This window comes from Onychomys torridus, chromosome 3, assembly GCF_903995425.1.
Source record: "Onychomys torridus chromosome 3, mOncTor1.1, whole genome shotgun sequence".
Lineage (NCBI taxonomy): Eukaryota > Metazoa > Chordata > Mammalia > Rodentia > Cricetidae > Onychomys > Onychomys torridus.
The window spans coordinates 5,888,831-5,909,199 of NC_050445.1; the positions used below are offsets into that span (position 1 = coordinate 5,888,831).

Genomic DNA, 20,369 nt, shown 5'->3' on the forward strand with positions numbered 1-20,369 from the left:
TCAGAGAATCAGATCTCTCCTTCTACCATGCGGGTCCTGGGGTTTAAGCTCAGTTTGTCAGGCTTGGTTGGCAAGTTCTTTTACTACTGAGCCATCTCATTACCCATTTAAGGAATAACACTCTTGTGTACATATACACAGATAAATACATTGAGTGTATAACTATTTTAAACATCTCAGATACAAGGTGTGTGTGTATATATATATAATTTTCAACAGAATGACCTCCCCCCTATTGGTGAAATTATTAAGGCCACTCCACGTAGTTAAAAGGGAGGTTTATTTTGTGGGGTAACTTACAAATGAAGGGGTAGGTTGCAGGGTCTGGCAAAGGTATAGGGTAGTCCGGCTGAACTCTGCTCGGTCCACCTCCAGCGTCCGGCGTCCCGGAACCAAGAGAGCCACCTCCTCCTGCTCCTCGGTCTTCCGCTCCCTCCTCTGCCCTGCCTTGTGGGCGTGATCATTACTGAAGCCTCAATGGAGGTTGGAACTTCCAGGCCAATGCTGGGATGGCTATCCACTACACCCCCCCCCCTTTTTTTTTGAAGGTAGTTCTATAGCTTGGGCTGGCTTAGAGCTCATTGTGAAGCGTAGACTGGTATCAAACTTGATGACAAGCCTTCTGCCCCAGTGTTAGGATTATAGACATGAGCCACCAGACCCAACCCCTTTTTAAAATTGTCTTTTTCTGTTTAGTACAGTCTTTCTGAAGTAGTTTTTCTTGGATAATAATGCCAGGAGCCTGTATGCTTAATTGGTCTCATGGGTTTTTTCAAATTTTTATTTTGTTTTGAGACAGGTTCTCACTATGTAGCTGTAGCTGGCCTAAAACTGTGTAGACCAGGCTGGCCTCAAATTTACAGAGACCCACTTGCTTCTGCCTCTTAAGTTCTGGGATTAAAAGAGTGCACTGCAATGCCTGGCAACATACACATTTTTAATATTTTTTCTTGCTTCCCTAGGATTCTTTAAAGGTTCCCAGTATAATTTTGAGTCTCATCCAGTTGTGTTTCAGTGTGGAGTTTCATTGTTGATACCACTTCATCATGGACCTTTGATAGACATTTTTATGTTTATAATACTTTTGAGATGGGTAAGAGTTGCCTTTCTGATACAGGCAGATTGTGAAAGACAGTTGTGCAAAATAATCTTTTTATAAAGATTTATTTATTTATGTACTTCATATTTAATATAGGTGTTTTATCTGCATATACATTTGTATACCAGAAGAGGACTTCGAATCCCATGAGATTACAGTTATAGATGATTGTGAGCCACCATGTGGGTGTTGGGAATTGAACCCATGTCCTCTGGAAGAGCAGCCAGTGCTTTTAACCACTGAGTCATCTCTCTCTCTCCAGCCTGCAAAATAATCTTTTTTTTTTTTTTTTTTTTTGAGTTGAGGATCGAACCCAGGGCTTTGCGCTTGCTAGGCAAGTGCTCTACTATAGAGCTAAATCCCCAACCCAAAATAATCTTAATAGAGCCTTGCCTGTTCAAGATTTTATGATTGCTCTGTGTGGGTGCACAGGCTTGAGATCCTGATTCTTAGGCAGCTGAGGTGGAGATCATGAATTCTGTTTTGTTTTGTTTTTTTCCAAATAATTTATTGTATTTTGTGTACATTCATGTTTGCCTACATATATGTCTGTGTGAGGTTGTCGAATCGCTTGGAAAAGAAATTACAGACGGTTGTGAACTGCTGTGTAGGTGCTAGGAATTGAACCCAGGTCCTCTGGAAGAGCAGCTACAGCAAGTGCTCTTAACCTCTGAGCCATCTCTCCAGCCCAAACAGGCATCTCCTCTCCTATTAGGGCTGGCCAAGGCAGCCCAGTAGGAGGAAAGGGTCCTAAAAGCGGGCAACAGTGGCAGCCTCTGCTCCTGTTGTTAGGAGTCCCACAAGAAGACCAAGCTACACAACTGTAACATATATGCAGAGGCCCTAGGTCAGTCCCATGCAGATTTTTTGGTTGTCAGTTCAGACTCAGTGATCCCTTATCAGCCCAGGTTAATTGATTCTGCCTTCCCTTTTTCCTATGATTATTCCCTTAAATCTCATTTTTTTTCTCTCCCATTCTCCCTCCCTCCCTCCCTCCCTCCCTCCCCCCTCCCCCCTCTCGATTTATTTATTTTATGTATGAGTGTCTTTATGAATGTATGTGTACCACATATGTGCCTTGTGCCTGAGGACAGAAGAAGGTATTAGATTCCCTGGAACTACAATTACAGGTGATTGTGAACTGCTATGTGGGTGCTGGGAATTGAACATCAGTCCTCTGCAAAAACAGCCAAATGCTCTTAATTGCTGAATAGCTCTCCAGCCCCTCTTAGGGCCATTCCTTATTTTTTAAAAAATAAAATTTAAAAAATAGTATTCATAGTTCTGATTGTGTACTCAGAAAGTGCTAATACCGAGTAGTATGTATGAAATACTGGATTAAATGCAGGATCTCCTCTGGAGACTAGGCTGGCCTTGAACTCACAGAGATCCACCAGCCTCTACCTTGCGAGTGATTAAAGGCTTGTGCCACCACGCCCGGCTGTACTTGGGATTTTTATGTTGAGATGCCTTGTATATCCAAGCCTTACTATTAATTTCCTTTTATGGGCTTTTAAATTAACACTCTTCTTGCAAAATGTAGTCAATTAAAACATCTTTCAATATTGTAAGTTGTGGTACTCACTACCTAGTATTTTTACTCATTCTCACTGCTGTTTCCAGGAACAAGGGGCATCTGAAAAGTGTGGGCCAGTGGTTTGGTTCTGAGACATTCCAGGCAGGATTAACTCTGGGCTTGCTCTGCCACAAACTGATGTGTGTGCTAGTTAGGCTCAGTGAATGACGGGAACAGAGGTATCATAAAAAGGATGTGTGAACTAACTGTGAGGAGGGACCTGCTTTGGGGAGTAGGGGAGGCCCAGGGAGTGGGGCAGGGGCTACATATCCCCTTGGGGATTCGCCATGGACACATCTCAACTGTGCAAGCTGCTCCCCGTTTCCCTGCTCCCTCACCAGAGCTCTTTGGGCCTGCTCAAGGGTAGGTGGGCACGGGTAGTAGGAGGGCTTTTTTTCACCCAGGGCTCTGGAAGGACACCCAACTGTTGCTTGCCTCCTTCCTGTCTTCTCCCTGCCTTTTGCAGTAGTCCCTGCCTGCCTGCTCCTGTCCTGCCAGGTCTCCGCCCACCCTCCCCTTCTTTCCTGGGGCTCCCTGCCCCTCCAGTGGCCTGGTGATCTATTTTGTTCCTTTTGTGTTTCTTTTTCTGTTTTGAGTGTCTGTCTTTGCAGGTTTCTGTAGCTGGAAGATCTCGCTCGCAGGGGCTCCAGTGTAAATTCCCCTTACCCCTGGGGAAATGCACTACTTTGTTTTGGGGAGTTTTGGGGTGTTTTTGTTTTTCAGGTGTTTTTGTTTTGTTCTATTTTTTTTCTGAACCTTTTTTTCCCTTTTATTTGGAGGGAATGGGAGGAAGTGGGAACAGGGAGGTGGGAGGTGGATTTTGTTGTTTTTTTTTTAACTCATTTCCAGGGAATGGGAATTTTTTTTAAAATAATGTCATGAATAAAATTGTTTATGAAAAAACAAAAAAAAAAAGGATGTGTGATTACTGTGTTGATATTTAAGATAGTCTTCCCTTGTGCTGACACATTCTTAATGTATCTTTATTCCATTGTGAAAATTGTTGTCTAGTTGCATTTACTTAACCAGTTGGTGTTTTCCTACTTTGTTTTAAAGTGTGTCTAGTAAATCACATTCCTGTTTTACAATTTTTCCATCATCATTAGCCTGTGTTTTGTTGGTTTCATCTCACATACAGGGGTTGATTTTTTTTTTTTTTTTTTTTTTTAAGTTTTAAATTCTTGGTTTTTTTGTTTTGTTTTGTTTTTGTTTCTGAGACAAGGTCTCATATAGCCCAGGCTGGTCTTGAACATATGTTATGTAGCCAAGACAGACCTTAAACACTTGGTCTTCCTTCTTCTGCTTCCTAACTGCTGGGATAAAAGTATATGCCACTGCATTAAGCAAATTTAAATTAATATTATTGTATTTTAGCAAGCCTTATTGTGGGGAGGTCGGCCTAAGCTTAAGTGAAAGCAGCCATGAATCCTTGGGGCTAATGGTTCTAGGAGTCAACCTCAGGGCAGTAACAGTAGTTGAGAGCCAGACCTTTGCAACTGGGCACGTGGTTTTTTTTCAGTTTCTTTACCAAGGGTCCTGTGTCAGATATATTTTATTTTATTTTATTTGTAGTATTAATATGTGTGTTCTAAATTGTATACTGTCTTTTTTTTTTAAGTTTTCAGAGCTTTATTAGGAAGGAAAGAGGGGGAGGGGAAAGAGGAAGAGGGCCAGGCCTGGAAAGAGAGATGAGGGGTGGGAGTGGGGGAGCAGAGCGGAGAGAGAACAGAATGAATTTGTGTATTGTCTTTACTGCATAGTTGTATAGCTTTTTTTTTTTTTTTAAGTTATGATTTGAATGAATAATTTCTTACTTTTTCTGTTTCTCTGCAGGCTTCTCTACAGTTTAGCCTTTAACGCCAGATTTTTGAGGCACCTCTGGTTTCTCATCTCTTCAATGACAACACAGATGATTACAGGGTATGTGCTACACAGGTTTACAGATTGAGCTTAAGGGCATGAAAAGTGGCAGTTTAAAGAAAGTGTTGTAAGAGTATTTTAAATTGGGGATTTAGCTCAGTGGTAGAGCACTGTTGGGTTCGATCCTTAGCTCCAAAAAAAAAAAAAAAAAAGGCATTTTAAATTACTGCTTACACTTGTTCTGTCATGTTAGAAAATTGTATTCTGAATGGCCTCAGTTACATACACACACACACACACACAGAGAGAGAGAGAGAGAGAGAGAAATCAGTGCCTAATTCTACAATTACCTTATTTCAATCACCTTATTTGTAAACTTTATTAGAATGTGGCTTTATCTGAAGAGAAATTTGTTTTTTGTTTTTTGGAGCTGAGAATTGAACCCCGGGCCTTGAGCTTGCTAGGCAAGCTCTCTACCAATGAGCTAAATCCCCACCCCCTAAGAAATTTCTTTTTAAGATCTCAGACATTGGGGTTTTTCTCTGAAATTTTTATTTCATTTTGTATGGGGATGTTTTACCTGCATGTACATCTGTATACTACATGTGTGGTTGGTGCCTGTGGAGGTCAGAAGCGGGTGTTGAATCCCCTGAGACTGGACTAGTGGTTGTTAGCTGCCATGTGAGTGCTGGGAATCGAACCCCAGTTTTCTGGAAAAGCAGACAGTGCTCTTAACTGCTGAACCATCTCTCCAATTCCTGCTCTGCTCCTGTTTTTGGTTTTTTGTTTTATTTTATTTTGTTTTGTTTTGTTTTAACTTAAAGCAAGAAACTAATCAAGTCTCACTGTGCAGCTAGCCTGGCTTGGAATTTACCTGTCCTGCCTCAGCTTCTGGAGTACATCCAGAAAACCTCTTCTTAGTGGTAGGGAAACTTCCTTTCATGTGTACCATTACACTCTGAACTACTTGGATGTTTTTCATTGACTCTTAATGATTCTTACATGAATAGAGTTTTTCTCAGCCCACTATGATTGGTGACTGTCATGAAGGCCGAGTGATTTATCTGGAATCAACAGATGAGAGAAACCTAGAATAGATTCATACTTAGAAAATTGAATATAAAAGGTTTGGATGCATTTTAATACCCTGATGTGACCTTGACTTTCGAGAACAACAGTTTACTTAGGGCAAGAGGAGATTGGAGATCATTAGGACAGGAAATTACCATTGACCTGTAAGTATCCCAGCTTAGCAACATAGATAATGCTATGGTCTGCTTGATAAATTGCCTGTTTGTTTATGATGTTTGTCTTTTGGTGAGGAAATGGAGTCATGATGTGTGAAAGAAAAATGATAATGTTGATTATATTAAATTACTAATACTATTTTACAATGGATAAAGCTATATGGGTTTTTTAAAAGCAATTTTGAAAGGTAGTTGAGAATTTGGAGTTTCTTGTTACTTGTTTACTTTATTAAATTTCAGGAACATAAACAATGTATTAATATAGTCCTACTTAACATCTCATCATACTACTTTTGGGAATAAAATTAAAAATGAAACATCTAATTTTTCTGAAAATAACAGTGAATTTAGTTGGAGAATAGTCTCACAGCAAGACTAGGTCAGCAGGGAGCCCTGGGTCAGACCTGGGAGCCTGTCTCTGTCTCATCAGGTAACCAGGAGGTTCCAGGCCCAACTGAGATGCACCCCAGGCCAACAAGTTTAGGAGTGGGGGTGGGTAGATATTTTGCAAGGCTTAGGTGTTTTGTTTTTTTTTGAGACTTGGTTTCTCTGTGTAGCCTTGGCTGTCCTGGAACTCACTTTGTAGCCTAGGCTGGCCTTGAACTCAGAGATCCACCTGCCTCAGCCTCCTAGTGCTGGGATTAAAGGTGTGCACCACCACCACTTGTCTCAAGACTTGTTTTTATTCCAGTGTGTTCTTTCCACTATTTCCCATTGAAACGAGACAGTTTAGTTTCTGACTTACTAAAGCTAAAGCAACCGACAGCCAGCAAATAGCAACTCTGCCAATGGCTACTCTTCTTGTGGTCACTGCACTGTCCATGGAGGCCCCCAGGACATCCTTAGACAGGAGCCCATTCAGCAGGAAAAGTTGAAAACTCTTCAATGGGGGGGGGGGGGAGTAGTCTCCACAGAGAGGTGCAAATCCTTATTCTGAGGGTGGATACAGATGGCAGGGATTCATCTGAAGTCTGTAATCCAACCAGCTTTCGATGTCCTACCCGTCACATTAAATTATAGATTTTTTATTTGCTTCCATGTCTCTTGAGATTAACCTAATTTCAGAAGGATCATTGAGTTTGTGTTTATAACAGTAAGAATGGCCTGTTTTCATTTGTCCCTGGCCTGAGAGTCCACTGGTGCACTGGTGACTCTTACTTTCAAGTTCCATTTTCCATCATTCAGGTGAGAGTAATTAACTTCTTTTGCTCACCTCATGGAATTAAGGAGAGAACAAATACGTTAATATAGCTTAGTCAACTGCCTGAGTGGTCCTGCTTATGGTAGTATCAGGACCAGGATTCACAGCAGGAGTGACTCTTCAGTGCTGTCTCAGCACTGCTTAAATGTAGGAACCATTGGCTATTCAGCAACTGTTAACACTTGCTGGGCCTTGTTCCCTTAAAAATTATATGCTCCTTGGTTTGATGTGATTTTTGTGGCTATGCATTGATGGGCTAGTGAGCTAAAGGGTAGTGACCATTATCTTTACTTGTATCAACAAAATATATGGCAGTGAATTAATTACTTTTGTGTATGTCAGGAAAATTTTTGTGGGTGGCCTTGTGGCACAATAAGGACTCTCTCTCTCTCTCTCTCTCTCTCTCTCTCTTAGAAAGTGGAGTTTAGGACCTGTTCTCATGGGACTGGGCAAGGGAAGAAACCACTATTGTGCATGTTTAAGTCAGTCTCCAGCTTTCCTGACTGGTAGTGAAGTTGGACAGTATCTCTGTCTGCATGGGTGCAATGCCCAAGGAGGCTGAAAGAGGGCATCAGATCCCCTGTGACTAGAATTAACTAGATTGTTATGACCTACCTGCATAGAGTTCCTGTTCTCATTCCAGATCCCCTGAAGGCAGTACCATGCAGATTCAGAGTCCCATCTTCATCTGCCTCACCCCCCAAGTTACACACCTCCAACCCCACCCCTTGTAAGAAATAGAAGGCTTCTACTCTGCATCATGCATGTGTGATGTCTGTTTCTTGGTCTTCACTCCTGCTCCTGTCTCTAAAATGTATCTTTTAGGGGCTGGGTATGGTGGGGCACACCTTTGATCCCAGCACTCAGGAGCCAGAAGCAGGGGGATATCAGTGAGTTTGAGACCAGCCTAGTCTACAAAGTGAGTTCCAGTACTATCAGGGGTGTCACACAGAGAAACCCTGTCTTAAAAAACAAACAAAAAGAACTTTTGTGGAAAAGATCCCCAGAGAGGCAAGAAGGTCTCCATTAGAAGGGACATGATGCTTCCTTGTTTGGAAAGAACTAGTCGCGTTTTTCACATGACAGACTTCTATTAGAAAGAAAGGAACAGATCACAGCTTGTAATAGGTAGTAGAGGCACAGTTTTCTACAGACCCATTCATGTGACATGCAAGGAAGCCACTTATAAACATGGACAGAAGCAACAAGGTACCCGGAGGAGCAGAAGCTATAATTCCTGAAGGTTCTAATTTGGCTTCAATGTAGAACTGTTATAACCCTTCCTGAAAGCAGGTGACTAGGTAAAATGTTCTGTGCTGCCACTGACATTGGCCTTTGTTAAGTGGAAGTTTGGGAAGAGAGGGTAGTTCTCTATGTAGGAACCAAATCTTCAGCCAAAACTCTCCAGGACTTTGGCTGGGGACTATGTCTGCCCTCAGTAGCTGCCTAGTCCAGTGGGCAGAAACAGGGACCCATCAAACATGTTCATCTGGTGGACTCTCTTGTCATTTCTGGTACCAGTTACTAACTTGTGTTGTCTCAGGGGGGAGACGTTTCTTTCCTTTAAGTAGTTTGATTGTTGATGTAAATTTCTTTTCATTGAATATGTTTATCTGCTATCTTAATTCCTAAGCTAAAACTCACCCTGAAATATCATTTTGTTTCTGCTTTAGGTCTATGGTGCCGTTGCTTCAGGTGATATCAAGGGGTTCACCCATGTCTTTTGAAGACTCTAGTCGGATCATCCCACTCTTCTATCTCTTCAGCTCCTTGTTCAGTCATTCACTGATTTCAATACATGACAATGAATTTTTTGGTGATCCCATAGAAGGTGAGAGTTTTGAAAAATGGGTTTGCTGCTGGTGTCAGTGCCTGTCAGTTTGAAAGAGGCTTTTCTTTTTTTTCCCCCTTGCTGTGTATATTGATTTAAAAAACAAACCAAAAAACCTGGTGGAAAATTGGGTTGTTTCAGTTGTAGGTCAGAGACAATCATCCATGATGCCTTTCACTCTGGAGGAGCTAATCCTGCTGTCTCGCTGCCTTCGGGATGCCTGCTTGGGGATCATCAAGCTAGCATATCCGGAAACAAAGCCAGAAGTTCGGGAAGAATATGTCACCGCATTTCAGAGTATTGGGGTCACTACTAATTCTGAGATGCAACAGTGCATACAAATGGAGCAGAAGCGATGGGTTCAGTTGTTCAAGGTATGTGGCGTGTGGGAGAATGAGTCTAGCACAGACTTGTTTGGAGGTTGATTTCAGGCGTAATTTTAACTTATAAAACTTTTAAAGAAAAGCCGTGTCTTTATTTTGTATCTGCTTTAAGACTTTGCTTTTGGGCTGGTGAAGTGGCTCAGTAGGTAAAGGCTTTCTGCCAAGCCTTGAGACCTGAGCTGAGTCCTGAATCACACACAGTAAAAAGAGGAAGCTGACTCCCAAACATTGTCTTCTACCTTACACATAAGTGCTACAGCACAAGATGGAAAAGGGGGAGGAAGGGAGGTGAGAAGAGAGGAGGGAGGGGAAACTACAGTTGGTATGTAAAATAAATGAAAAAGTTGTTATTTAAATAAAAATTTAAAGAGGAAAATGGGAAAAAAGATAAGTAAAAACCTTGCTTTCACAGTTAATACATGTGTAAAATGTCTTAAGACTTCCTTTGACAGGCTAAAGTAGTAATAAAAAATTTAAATATTTCCATTTTTATTTTTCACTAAAAGATCTTTTTTTGGTAGTAAAAATTATTTTTGAATCTTTTGTAAAATGGAATCATAAAGGTAGAATTCGTCTTAGTTCTTGATGCATACTGTATATAAATTACTCTAAATGTGTTGGTTTCTCACCACGGAGAAAAAGAAGTGCTGGGGTACTGTGGATGGCATGCTGGCAGGAGACCGCTACTGACTTGGAGTGGGGAAAAAAGAGCAGGAAAAGGGTGCTTGACTCTGACCCCCATGCAATTTCTGCTGCAAACACATCTAGTCAGCTAAAATTGCTCGTTAAAGAGTGAGAGCAGAAGAAATGCATCTTCCAAATTGAATGCTAGATTTACAGGCCCTTTAGTGCCAGCGACCTCTCGCACACTAATGTTCCATGAGAGTCATCAGCTGTCCCTTCAGGTCTTTTATCACGGCTTTTGTCAAGCTATCTATTTAATTGAAAGAAGTTAATTGAATGAAAATGATCAACTAAGCTTGTATTAATATTGCTAATGGAACTTTCTTCTTGGCCATGTTTGGAGAAAGATGTCAAGCTAGACTTTAGGAAAGACCCATTAATGCTTGCACTTAACCTGATGGGCTAATTAAGGACTGCTTATTCATCCTACAAGTCCATGAGAGTCTCTCTGTAGCCCATTCTGCCTGATTTTACAACACATTTCACTTAGAAGCATCAGCATTAGCAGCAGTGAAAGTAACTGATAATGTTTTGATTGCGTGAATACAGGGCTAATGCATCATTGAATTCATAATTTGTGCAGATTGATGTAATACATGTTTGCACAATTTATTTTAATCACCTCTCTGTACGTTTGTAAGTAAACTTTAAAAGTTGCCTGCTGTGCCCTCCCTTGAACGTGGGATATTTTGTACCTTTTCTTGGTTATAAATAAGCTATCTCACCTACTTCAAACTTGGAATGCTTGTATGAGCGTTCATGGATTTGGGCCATATGGTACCATATATGTTTTCTTGTCTATGTAATTAATTAAGCTCTGGGATCTTTGCTAGTAACCCTTCTGTGGGACACTGGGTTTTGTGTACACTGGAAGATAACTTCACTGTTTTACAGTTTCTACTGGGTGTTTTATAATTTCATGTGATAGTCTTATCATTGGGGCTAAGGAATATCTGAATTTAATAATGCTCCATGAGATATTTTTCACTCTGACCCTATTTTGTTTTGCTTAAACATTAAATAAAAATTTTGTGGTGCCAAGTGTAGTGATGCATGCTAGTAATCCCAGATCTTAAGTTGCTGAGGCAGAGTGATTACAAGCAAGGGCCAGCCTGGGTTATATTGAATTCAAGGTAAATTAAGCAAGACCCTGTCTCAAACACACTCCCCTCAAATTTAGGTCAGTGTTCACTCTGTGTACTTGGACCTAACCCCATAAAGAGAAACAAAATCCTGCTTGATATGTCTTTGTGTCTGGCTACCACATTTAATAGGCCTTATCAAAGGCAGTGTGTCAGGGAGGCAGGCACATCTGTATGCGTTGCCACAAAGAGAGCAGAGAGTGCTGTGGTAGATGATTTTGCTTTCTTGATGTATGTGTAAGTGAAAGAGAGAATGAACCCAGGGCTTTGTACATGCTAGGTAAGCATTCTACCACTGAGCTACATACAACATCTTAATAGTTTGCTTTTCTTTTTGATATGGGATTGGTTTAGATTTGAAATTGTGTTTTAACAAAGACCTTTGGCCTTAAATAGAATTAAATAGGGAGTTGCCATGCTAATGATTCTGTGTGGGAGATGTTAAATGTTGTCCCTTTGCAGAGCCATGTTCTCCTGAAAGTACCAAAATAAAATGTCAGCACCATTTATGTATATTACTATACCAAGTTAGAGTTGAAATATTCGTAATAAAACCAACCAAAGGAGGTGAAAGCATTTGCCATTGATTTCTGGCTCTGTTGACTGACAGAATTGTAAGCACTGGGCTTTGTCCTTCAGTGCATCCATTTTCATTCTTCAGTCAGAGATGATCCTCTTGAATTAATTTGAGTGAGAGGCTCTGTTGGCTGGTCACAGAACATAGAATTTAAGTGCTTAGAGTCATCTTTATTTGTCACTGTAGGAACTGAGGTTGGTTCCCAAGTTCTGCATCAACATTGTTAAAATAGATCATGCATTTATCAACTTTATGTAAACCTCTTTTTGAAGTGTAATTTATGGTTATAATCACTTTAACCCTGTGAAGAGGCAGTAAATCGTGCTTGATATGTCTTTGTAGCTAGCTACCACATTTAATAGGCCTTATCAAAGGCAGTGTATCTGGGAGGTAGGCACATCTGTATGCATTTCCACAAAGAGCAGAGAGTGCTATGGTAGATGATTCTCTCTTGATTGTCAGTTTCTATTTTCCACTTGAAAGAAAAACCTACACTGGGTGTGGTGGTGAACCAGGTACATCCCAGCACTCAGGAGAGAAGGCTAGCTTGCTCACAGGACATAGAAAAACAAAACTGAAAAACTTGTCTATTAGCTTCCTTTCTGCTGACTAGTCCTCATACTGTAGACCAAGTCTAAAGCCCATGTCTAAGGAAATCTTATGCCATAGTGGAGAAGCTACTGTTGTTCTTTGCTAACTGAACATGATGTACCTACCTATCATGTTACCTTCTAAATATATGCCTATAGAATAGTGCTGCTGTCAGCTTTGGTCAGTGATGAACGATTACTGCAGAGACTCATAACTGGCCAAATTACTGAGAATAAATGACCCATAAATGGGACATCCATATCTGTCTTAGGGTTTCTATTGCTGTGAAGAGATACTATGACCACAGCATCTCTTATAAAGGAAACCATTTAATTGGGGGCTGACTTATAGTTCAGAGGTTTAATCAGTCCATTATTGCCATGGTGGGCAGCATGGCAGCATGCAAGCAGACATGGTGCTGGAGAAGTAACTGAGAGTTCTATGTCTGGATCTGAATGCAGTAGGAAAAGAGATTGACACTGGGCCTGGCTTGAGCATTTGAAGCCTCAAAGCCTTCCCACAGTGACACACTCCCTCCAATAAGGCTACACCTCCTAATAATGCCACTCTCTATGGGCCTATGTTCATTCAAATCACTACAATATCCAAGGCTATGGAACATAATGGAAGAATGGTCAGAAAGAATACAAGAATTAGAGGAAGGGAATAATAGGTGTGGAATACTGATTTCCGGGCATGACATGGCTACTGCACTCTTGAACTCACAGCAGGTGTGCTTGTCTTTATAGTGTTAGGTCCTTCAATAGCCTATCATTGAAATCTGAGGAGCTCCTGAAATGTGATTTTAGATGTGCAGTTAATGAAAGAAAGAGTAGGAGAAATGTTCTTCAATAATATAGTCACTGGTAAGGTGCTCAGGATTCTGTAATCAAACTCACCTGTGCTCCTGATAACAACTATAGCAGATCTTATTGGTGTTATGCCCAGATCACGGAGACCCCCAAAAGACCACCATGGAAACCAAATCCTGTATGTAAAAGCAAAGAGCCTCTATTTTCAAGCTCGGAGCTTGGACTCTCTGTCCAACACAGCAGTGAGCAGAGAGCCCAGAGCCCAGGCAGGGTGGGCTTTTTATCATAGCAGAGGTTGGGTGAGGGGGTATAGGGAATGTTTGGAATGTCAGCTATTTCCTCTTAGATGAAGGCCACACTGGGTGGGGTCAGCTTATGGCTTTTCCTGGGTCCAGGTGGTGCCTGCCAGAAGCTGTATCTGGGTCTCTAAGCCTGTCATGGCAATTGTGTGGTCAAGCTGTTTTGGTCCCCTCCCCCCTTCCCTCCACATGTACAACTAGGATGCTTACATGAGAAAATGTGAAAGGAGTAGGGATAAGGAAAAGTAATTGGGGTGGGGGGGAGATTAAGGAGATGAATGTGCTTGAAGTATTATGTGTATTATGAAATGTCATAAATAAAACGCAGTTTTAGCCAGGCAGTGGTGGCGCATGCCTTTAATCCCAGCACTTGGGAGGCAGAGCCATGCGGATCTCTGTGAGTTCGAGGCCAGCTTGGTCTACAGAGCGAGATCCAGGACAGGCACCAAAACTACACAGAGAAACCCTGCCTCAAAAAAACAACAAAAAACCCAGTTTTGCAGGGCATGGTGGTGCAAGCCTTTAATCCCAGCACCCGAGATGCAGAGGCAGGTGGATCTCCGTGAGTTCAAGGCCAGCCTAGTCTACAGAGAGAGTTCCCAGGACAGGCTCCAAAGCTACACCAAGAAACCCTGTCTCAAAAACCAACAAACAAAACTCAACAACCCAGTTTTATTTGAATTAATGCATACTAACTTCAGAAACATTATGAAGATGTGGCTTAGCAAGTAGAACGTAGGCCTAGCATGGACAAGCTTTGGTTCTGTCCCCAGTACCAAAGAAAAAAGATAGGAAGCAACAACCCAAATTTTTAACAAAGTAAATGGATGCAACACAGTGTCCTGGCTGCAATCCTGATGTGCACTTTTCACCAGGAGTCCCAGGGTGGTATACCTGTGTTCTGTTCTTTCAAAGCTAGGCCTGTTCTTATAATTGAGGGTTGGCTTGGTGACTAATTGAAATGAATACTTAAGGAAACAATTTTGTGGTATTTCAGACATGTAACAAAGTTGTGACTCTCAAAATACACCATCTTTAACAAGTGATAGCTGAGGGCTATGTAAAACAGGGTCATTAGTAGGGCAGCTCACACCTAGCATTCCAAGCCTTGGCCGTTGATTCTTTTTGGTTTTTTTGAGGCAGGGTTTCTCTATGGCTTTGGAGGCTGTCCTGAACTAGCTCTGTAGACTAGGCTGGCCTCGAATTCACAGAGATCCACCTGCCTCTTCCTCCTGAGTGTGCCACCACTGCCCGGCTCACCATTGATTCTTTTTTAAGATTTATTTATTATGTATACAGAAGAGGGCACCAGATCTCATTACAGATGGTTGTGAGCCACCATGTGGTTGCTGGGAATTGAACTCAGGACCTCTGGAAGAGTAGTCAGTGCTCTTAACCTCTGAGCCATCTCTCCAGCTGGGTTTAAGAAACCCCATGCTGACTGCCCTGTGCTAGAGAACAAAAGATGAACTCTGTCTGGGCCCTGGGATTATGATTGTGTAGTGATGGCTTTCAGTAAACTCTTTGGGTTCTTCCCATTCCCTGTAGGAGAACCTCTTCTGTCTGGTGATGCTCCTATAGCTGCTTGCCACTAGTGTTCTCACATTCCTGTGAATAGGTCCTTAATCTGAAAATCAAATCTTTAAGAAGTTCTCCTATCGTGTGTTTATCAACATTGTACGTTTGTCCCCTTTGGTACCTAGAAGTTTTTTTTTTTTTTTTTTTTTTTCTGGACTACCAAGGGAGTTGGACTACCAAGATCCTCCTAGGCAACTTACTAAGACCCTGTTTCAAAAAGTACAAAGAGAACTGGGAATGTAGTTCGATGACACAGCCCTTTTCTAGAAAGCATGAGGCTCTAGATTAAATTCTATCATCAAAAAATGAATTAGCTATGCTGTTTGGTTTTAATTAATAATTATAGTTTCATCTTGGAGTTGCTTTTCAAAATAGGGTACACACATACCTTCTTATTTATTTTTTAGTTTTTCGAGACAGGGTTCTTCTATGTAACAGTCCTGGCTGTCCAGGAACTCGCTCTGTAGACCAGGCTGTCCTTGAACTCACAGAGGTCTGCTTGCCTCTGCCTCCTGAGTGCCAGGATTAAAGGCGTGCGCCACCACCCGGCACTGTGCTTTCTATGGCTACCTTTGCAGACTTCTCCTTCCTTTTTGCTAAAGGTTGCATTGCAGTTGGATGTTCAGTGGATGAGAGTGTGGACAGAAGCAGTGTGAGAATCCAGTCATATTCTCATGGTTTCATAAAATGTATATTTTTCTTTACGTCTCAGAAGAAAAGTAGCTTATATAGAGGAGAGTTGTGCCATATAAAAATACAGATTATCGCCGGGCGGTGGTGGTGCACACCTGTAATCCCAGCACTCGGGAGGCAGAGGCAGGTGGATCTCTGTGAGTTCGAGGCCAGCCTGGTCTACAGAGCTAGTCCAAGACAGGCTCCAAAGCTACAGAGAAACCCTGTCTCGAAAAAAAAAAAAAAAAAAAAAAAAAAAAAAAAAAAAAAGCTTTTTTATCTGGTTCATTTGAATTTCTGCTAAATCACGAATACTTTAATAAAAGGTAAGTTTGCCTCTTAAAATTTTGGACAAACTAATTCTACTTATATTTTTTCCCAAAATTTTATTTTTAATTATGTCTAAGTGTCTGGATATGTGCATATGAGTGCATGTTACATCAGAAATAGAGAAAAAGATGTTAGATCCCTTGGAGCTAGAGTAACACGCAGCTGTGAGTCATCCCACTAGTGTGGACGTTAGGAACTGAACTCAGGTCCTCTGGAAGAACAGTATGCAGTCTTAACTGCTGAGCTATCTCTCCAGCTCCTCTACTTATCTTTTTAAAATATTAAATTGGTACTAGAAGATTTTATAGATAATATATGTTTACACATATTTATTTGGTGGGTGTACCTGCTACAGTGTATGTATGAAGGTTATTATACAACCTGTGAGAATCAGTTCTCTTCATAATGTGGTTCCTGGGGATTTAAACTTTGTTGTCAGTATTGGTAATAAACATTGTTGTTCAAATCTTAGATGGTCTTTTAATTAAAAAACAAAACAAAACAAAAAAGAAAACAACAACAACAACAACAAAAAAAACCCAGAACCAGATAATGGGATGAAAGCTGAAAGATCAGAGAAGCAGAGCAAGCCACAGCCAACCTCACCTCGCCAGATCTTGTTTCCTCAGACTGAAAGCCTCTGAGGACCCAAAAGGATCTCAGCTGAACTGCTTTAGTTCCTGTTTCCTCACACTTTATATACCTTTCTCTGCCCTGCTGACACTTCCTGAGATTAAAGGCTAGTGTGCTTCCCAGTACTGGGATTAAAGGTGTGAGCCACCACTGCCTGACTCTGTTTTCAGTGTGGCCTTGAACTCACAGAGATCCAGAGAATCTCTGCCTCTCCAGTAATAGGTTTAAAGGTGTGTGCTGCCACTCTCTGTCCTCCTATGTCTAATCTAGTGGCTGGCTCTGTCCTGTCATCCTCATGCAAGTTTATTAGGGTACCTAATATATCACCACAAAGCATCTTTATCCACTGAGCAGTTTTGCCAGCTCTACAAAGTGCATTTCTAGGTAGTATAGAGAGTAGACCTTTTTTAGATAGTACTGCTAGATTTCTTTAATCCTATCAAATAACTTTTGATCCCAGATTTGTAACTGAATACCAGTAGGTGCCTAGATAATTTGTTGGGCTCTCTTCTCAAGGAGCTCATAGCATAGCCAAAACAGAGCTCCAAGAACATGCAAAGGACACATATAGCTGTGATGTTGCAGTTGAGCAATGTGGCCAGCTTGGGAGTTATACCAAGATAAAAGACTGGAAAATTGATCAGAGGCATAGGCAAAGTGTGTGGGGAAAATAAAGATTTAGGATACTATTTCACCCACATCCCTCGTGTGATATTTCTCACAAAAAGTAGAAAAAAAATTCTGAATAGTGGTAGAAATGAGCTTCATTACAGTCCAGGTAGCTATTGCACTGCCAGAGTTGTGTCTTAGAAGCTCTAACCAAGAGGTGGCGCACGCCTTTAATCCCAGCACTCAGGAGGCAGAGGCAGGCGATCTCTGAATTCCAGGCCAGCCTGGGCTACAGAGTGAGTCCCAGGACAGGCTCCAAAGCTACACAGAGAAACCCTGTCTCAAAAAATGGAGGGAAAAAAAAGAAAGAAAGAAAAGGAAAGAATTCCAAACAAAGTGTTGTGATGCAATGCCTGTAATTACTGGCACTTGGGAATTAGAAGCAGGAGGATTTGGAATTCAAGAAGATGTAGACTGAGCTGTATGAGACCTTTTTTGCAAAAAGAAGAAATAAATAGCAATTTTACCCACTTGATTGTGTTGCGGGGACACATTTAAAATGTGTGTATGTGACATGTGTAGAAGGTCTAGATATCCTGGAGCTAGAATTACAAGTGTTTGTGAGCTACCTGATATGAGTGCTGTGAACTGAACTTGGATCCTTTATAAGAGAGGGAAGCCATTCTTAATTGAGCCATCTCTTCAGTCCCCTGGACTCATTTTTAAAGAGCACTTTGGTGTGCACTTGTGTTGCTTTTTTGTTTGGCAGACAACTGATTTACTCCTCTAGCATGTTCTTGTGGTCCCTGAAGGAGGTTTTTTGTAAGCTTGGGAAGTCCACATCCATTTTATCAGGTGGAAAAGCACCTGTGTCGGTGTCTACTAGCATCTGGTTGGTGATGCTGGCTCTGTCCCTGAGTTGTTTGTGTGACAATGCCCTGTTCTTCCTCTTCAGGTTATCACCAACCTAGTGAAAATGCTGAAGTCTAGAGACACGAGGAGAAACTTCTGTCCTCCAAACCACTGGCTGTCAGACCAAGAGGATATCAAAGCAGATAAAGTTAGTGGAAAATCTCCCTAATAGTTTTCATTAAAGGTGGTTTTTCAGCTTTTGTATTTCTGGGGAGAGTAAGTCTTTTAAAATTGTTTAATTCTTCACTTAACTTTTGAATAGTGTTGTCTGAATTGCTAACTCTTGGTCAGAGGGAAAGATATGTAGCAACAACATTAGCCTAGACTGATTATCTTTATCTGATTGTTTTTTGTTTTGTTTTGTTTTTACCTCTAGCCCAATAATTATCTGTTAGTTTAAAACAATTTCACTTTTAGTAATGCTGCTAAATGAGTAATTTTTAGTAATGAAAAAGTATTTTCATTAGTTAAAAGAGATGGGCTTTATCCTAGGTTTTCTGAGAGGGCAGACGTAATAGAACATTGCTAAGATTGTAACCTAAAGCAGACCACATCTTTCAGACCATCAGAAAGAGAGTATATAGCAGAGGGCATCAGGTACTCCCAGAGAAAGTCTTGACTCAAGCATTTTAGTCTTTGAGAGTGGAGAGCTAGAGGAGAAACAGGGATATGAGTGCAGCTAGAAACCAACACAGGAGTGTGGCAGGACAGTGGAGGTATGACTGGGTCCTTGGGGAAAAGTTATCTTCAAGTTGAGCCTGAGGCTTCCAGCTCTGCCCATTGGCAGAGTCTGCAGATGGGCAGATTTTGCAAAGTGAACAGCTCCAGGGCCCAGCTAGGTGACTCTAAGGAACTTTTCCCACCAACACAAAATGTTTTATTTAGCCCAGTAGTAGTTCTAGATTTGAGGTGTGGTGACCTGTCATAAGTAGAAGCTGCTGGAGTATGAAGAAAAGTTGGGGACTCCTGGGAACCCTGAGCAACACTGAAACTAGCTGCATGGATTGGTCTCATAAATTCATAAATTCTCCACAAATTCACAGTGGCACTACAGAGAAAAAGACCTCCATCCGTCAGTTTCATAGAGTGGGAAGGAACCATCTCATTATTTTGTAGAAAGAAGTAGTAAACATTTGACCTGCCTCTCTAAGACTATCTAGATAGCATTGATGCCTTCCTGTGGTATGTCTTCCAGATAATGGGTATCCTGTCTTGTGGGTTCAGGGAGAGTACATACTGGGCCCGCTGCTCTAAGCTTCTCCAGGTACCTCTGTGAGTAGAGAGTATGATCTAGACTAAAAGCAGAGCTTGTGCCTTCATTTAACAACAACAACAAAAATTTACAAAGTCCAAAACTACAGGATGAGAAAAACTTATAGATTAAAGCAGAACTTAAGAGAAAATAGCATCTGTTTATCTTACTTAAATACTAATTCAACCAAATTAATTGGAAAAGAAAAGCTTGAGGTAGGTAAGTTTAATGGTTGTTATTTTTTTAAATGTGATATGCTTTGTTTTGTAATTATATCATTATGTTAATTTACTCTGCCCAGATACTTATCAATTTACTTTTAAAGTACTCAAGGCTAGGGGCTGGAGAGATGGCTCAGAGGTTAAGAGCACTGGCTGCTCTTCCATAGGTCCTGAGTTCAATTCCCAGCAACCACATGGTGGCTCACAACCATCTGTAATGAGATCTGGTGCCCTCTTCTGGCGTGCAAACATACATGCCGACAGAACACTGTACACATAATAAATAAATCTTAAAAAAAAAAAAAAAAAATTCAAACTAGAATATGAGGACATGAGAGGCACCCAGCACTGGATAGGGATAGACAGCCCGCTCCTGGCAGAATTGTAGGCCATGCTTCTGTTCAGATGCCATCAGGCAGTACTGGGCAGAGGCAGATGCTGACAGTAGTTGGTCCCACAGGTCACCCAGCTCTATGTGCCTGCATCTAGACATGTGTGGCGGTTCCGGAGGATGGGCAGGATTGGCCCACTGCAGTCTACCCTGGAGGGTAAGTTCTTCTCAGTTGGAACTCCTTTTCACAAGGGTGAATACGCTGCAACATTCACTCCTTCTACTGTTAGCTCTGTGATTTTTGCTGAACACTACACAGTATTTTCATCATCCCAATAAAACTTAGCTTAGGTACCTGAAAGGTGGAGCTGCAGGGCAAGCAGCAAGAAACAGTAGGGTTAAGTGGATCATAGCTGTTTCTTTTGATCACTCCATAGGATTTCACTGAGTAATTATGCCATAAAAAAGATATTTTGTTGTTTTGTCAGTTTGGTGGTTATGTATGTAGCTAGTATTATTATCAGTGTAC

The 20,369-nt window shown here is 41.3% G+C and overlaps 1 protein-coding gene across 1 annotated transcript in view; it reads left to right on the forward strand.

The window, feature by feature from the left end:
- The window catches only part of Ube3c (ubiquitin protein ligase E3C), a 117,267-nt gene that overhangs the window by 42,175 nt on the left and 54,723 nt on the right, over nucleotides 1-20,369 (forward strand). The window contains exons 11-15 of the mRNA XM_036180679.1: nucleotides 4,509-4,595; nucleotides 8,657-8,814; nucleotides 8,956-9,188; nucleotides 18,080-18,184; nucleotides 19,970-20,057. Of these exons, the coding sequence (XP_036036572.1) occupies nucleotides 4,509-4,595; nucleotides 8,657-8,814; nucleotides 8,956-9,188; nucleotides 18,080-18,184; nucleotides 19,970-20,057 (671 nt within the window). The remainder of the gene's footprint in view (nucleotides 1-4,508; nucleotides 4,596-8,656; nucleotides 8,815-8,955; nucleotides 9,189-18,079; nucleotides 18,185-19,969; nucleotides 20,058-20,369) is intronic.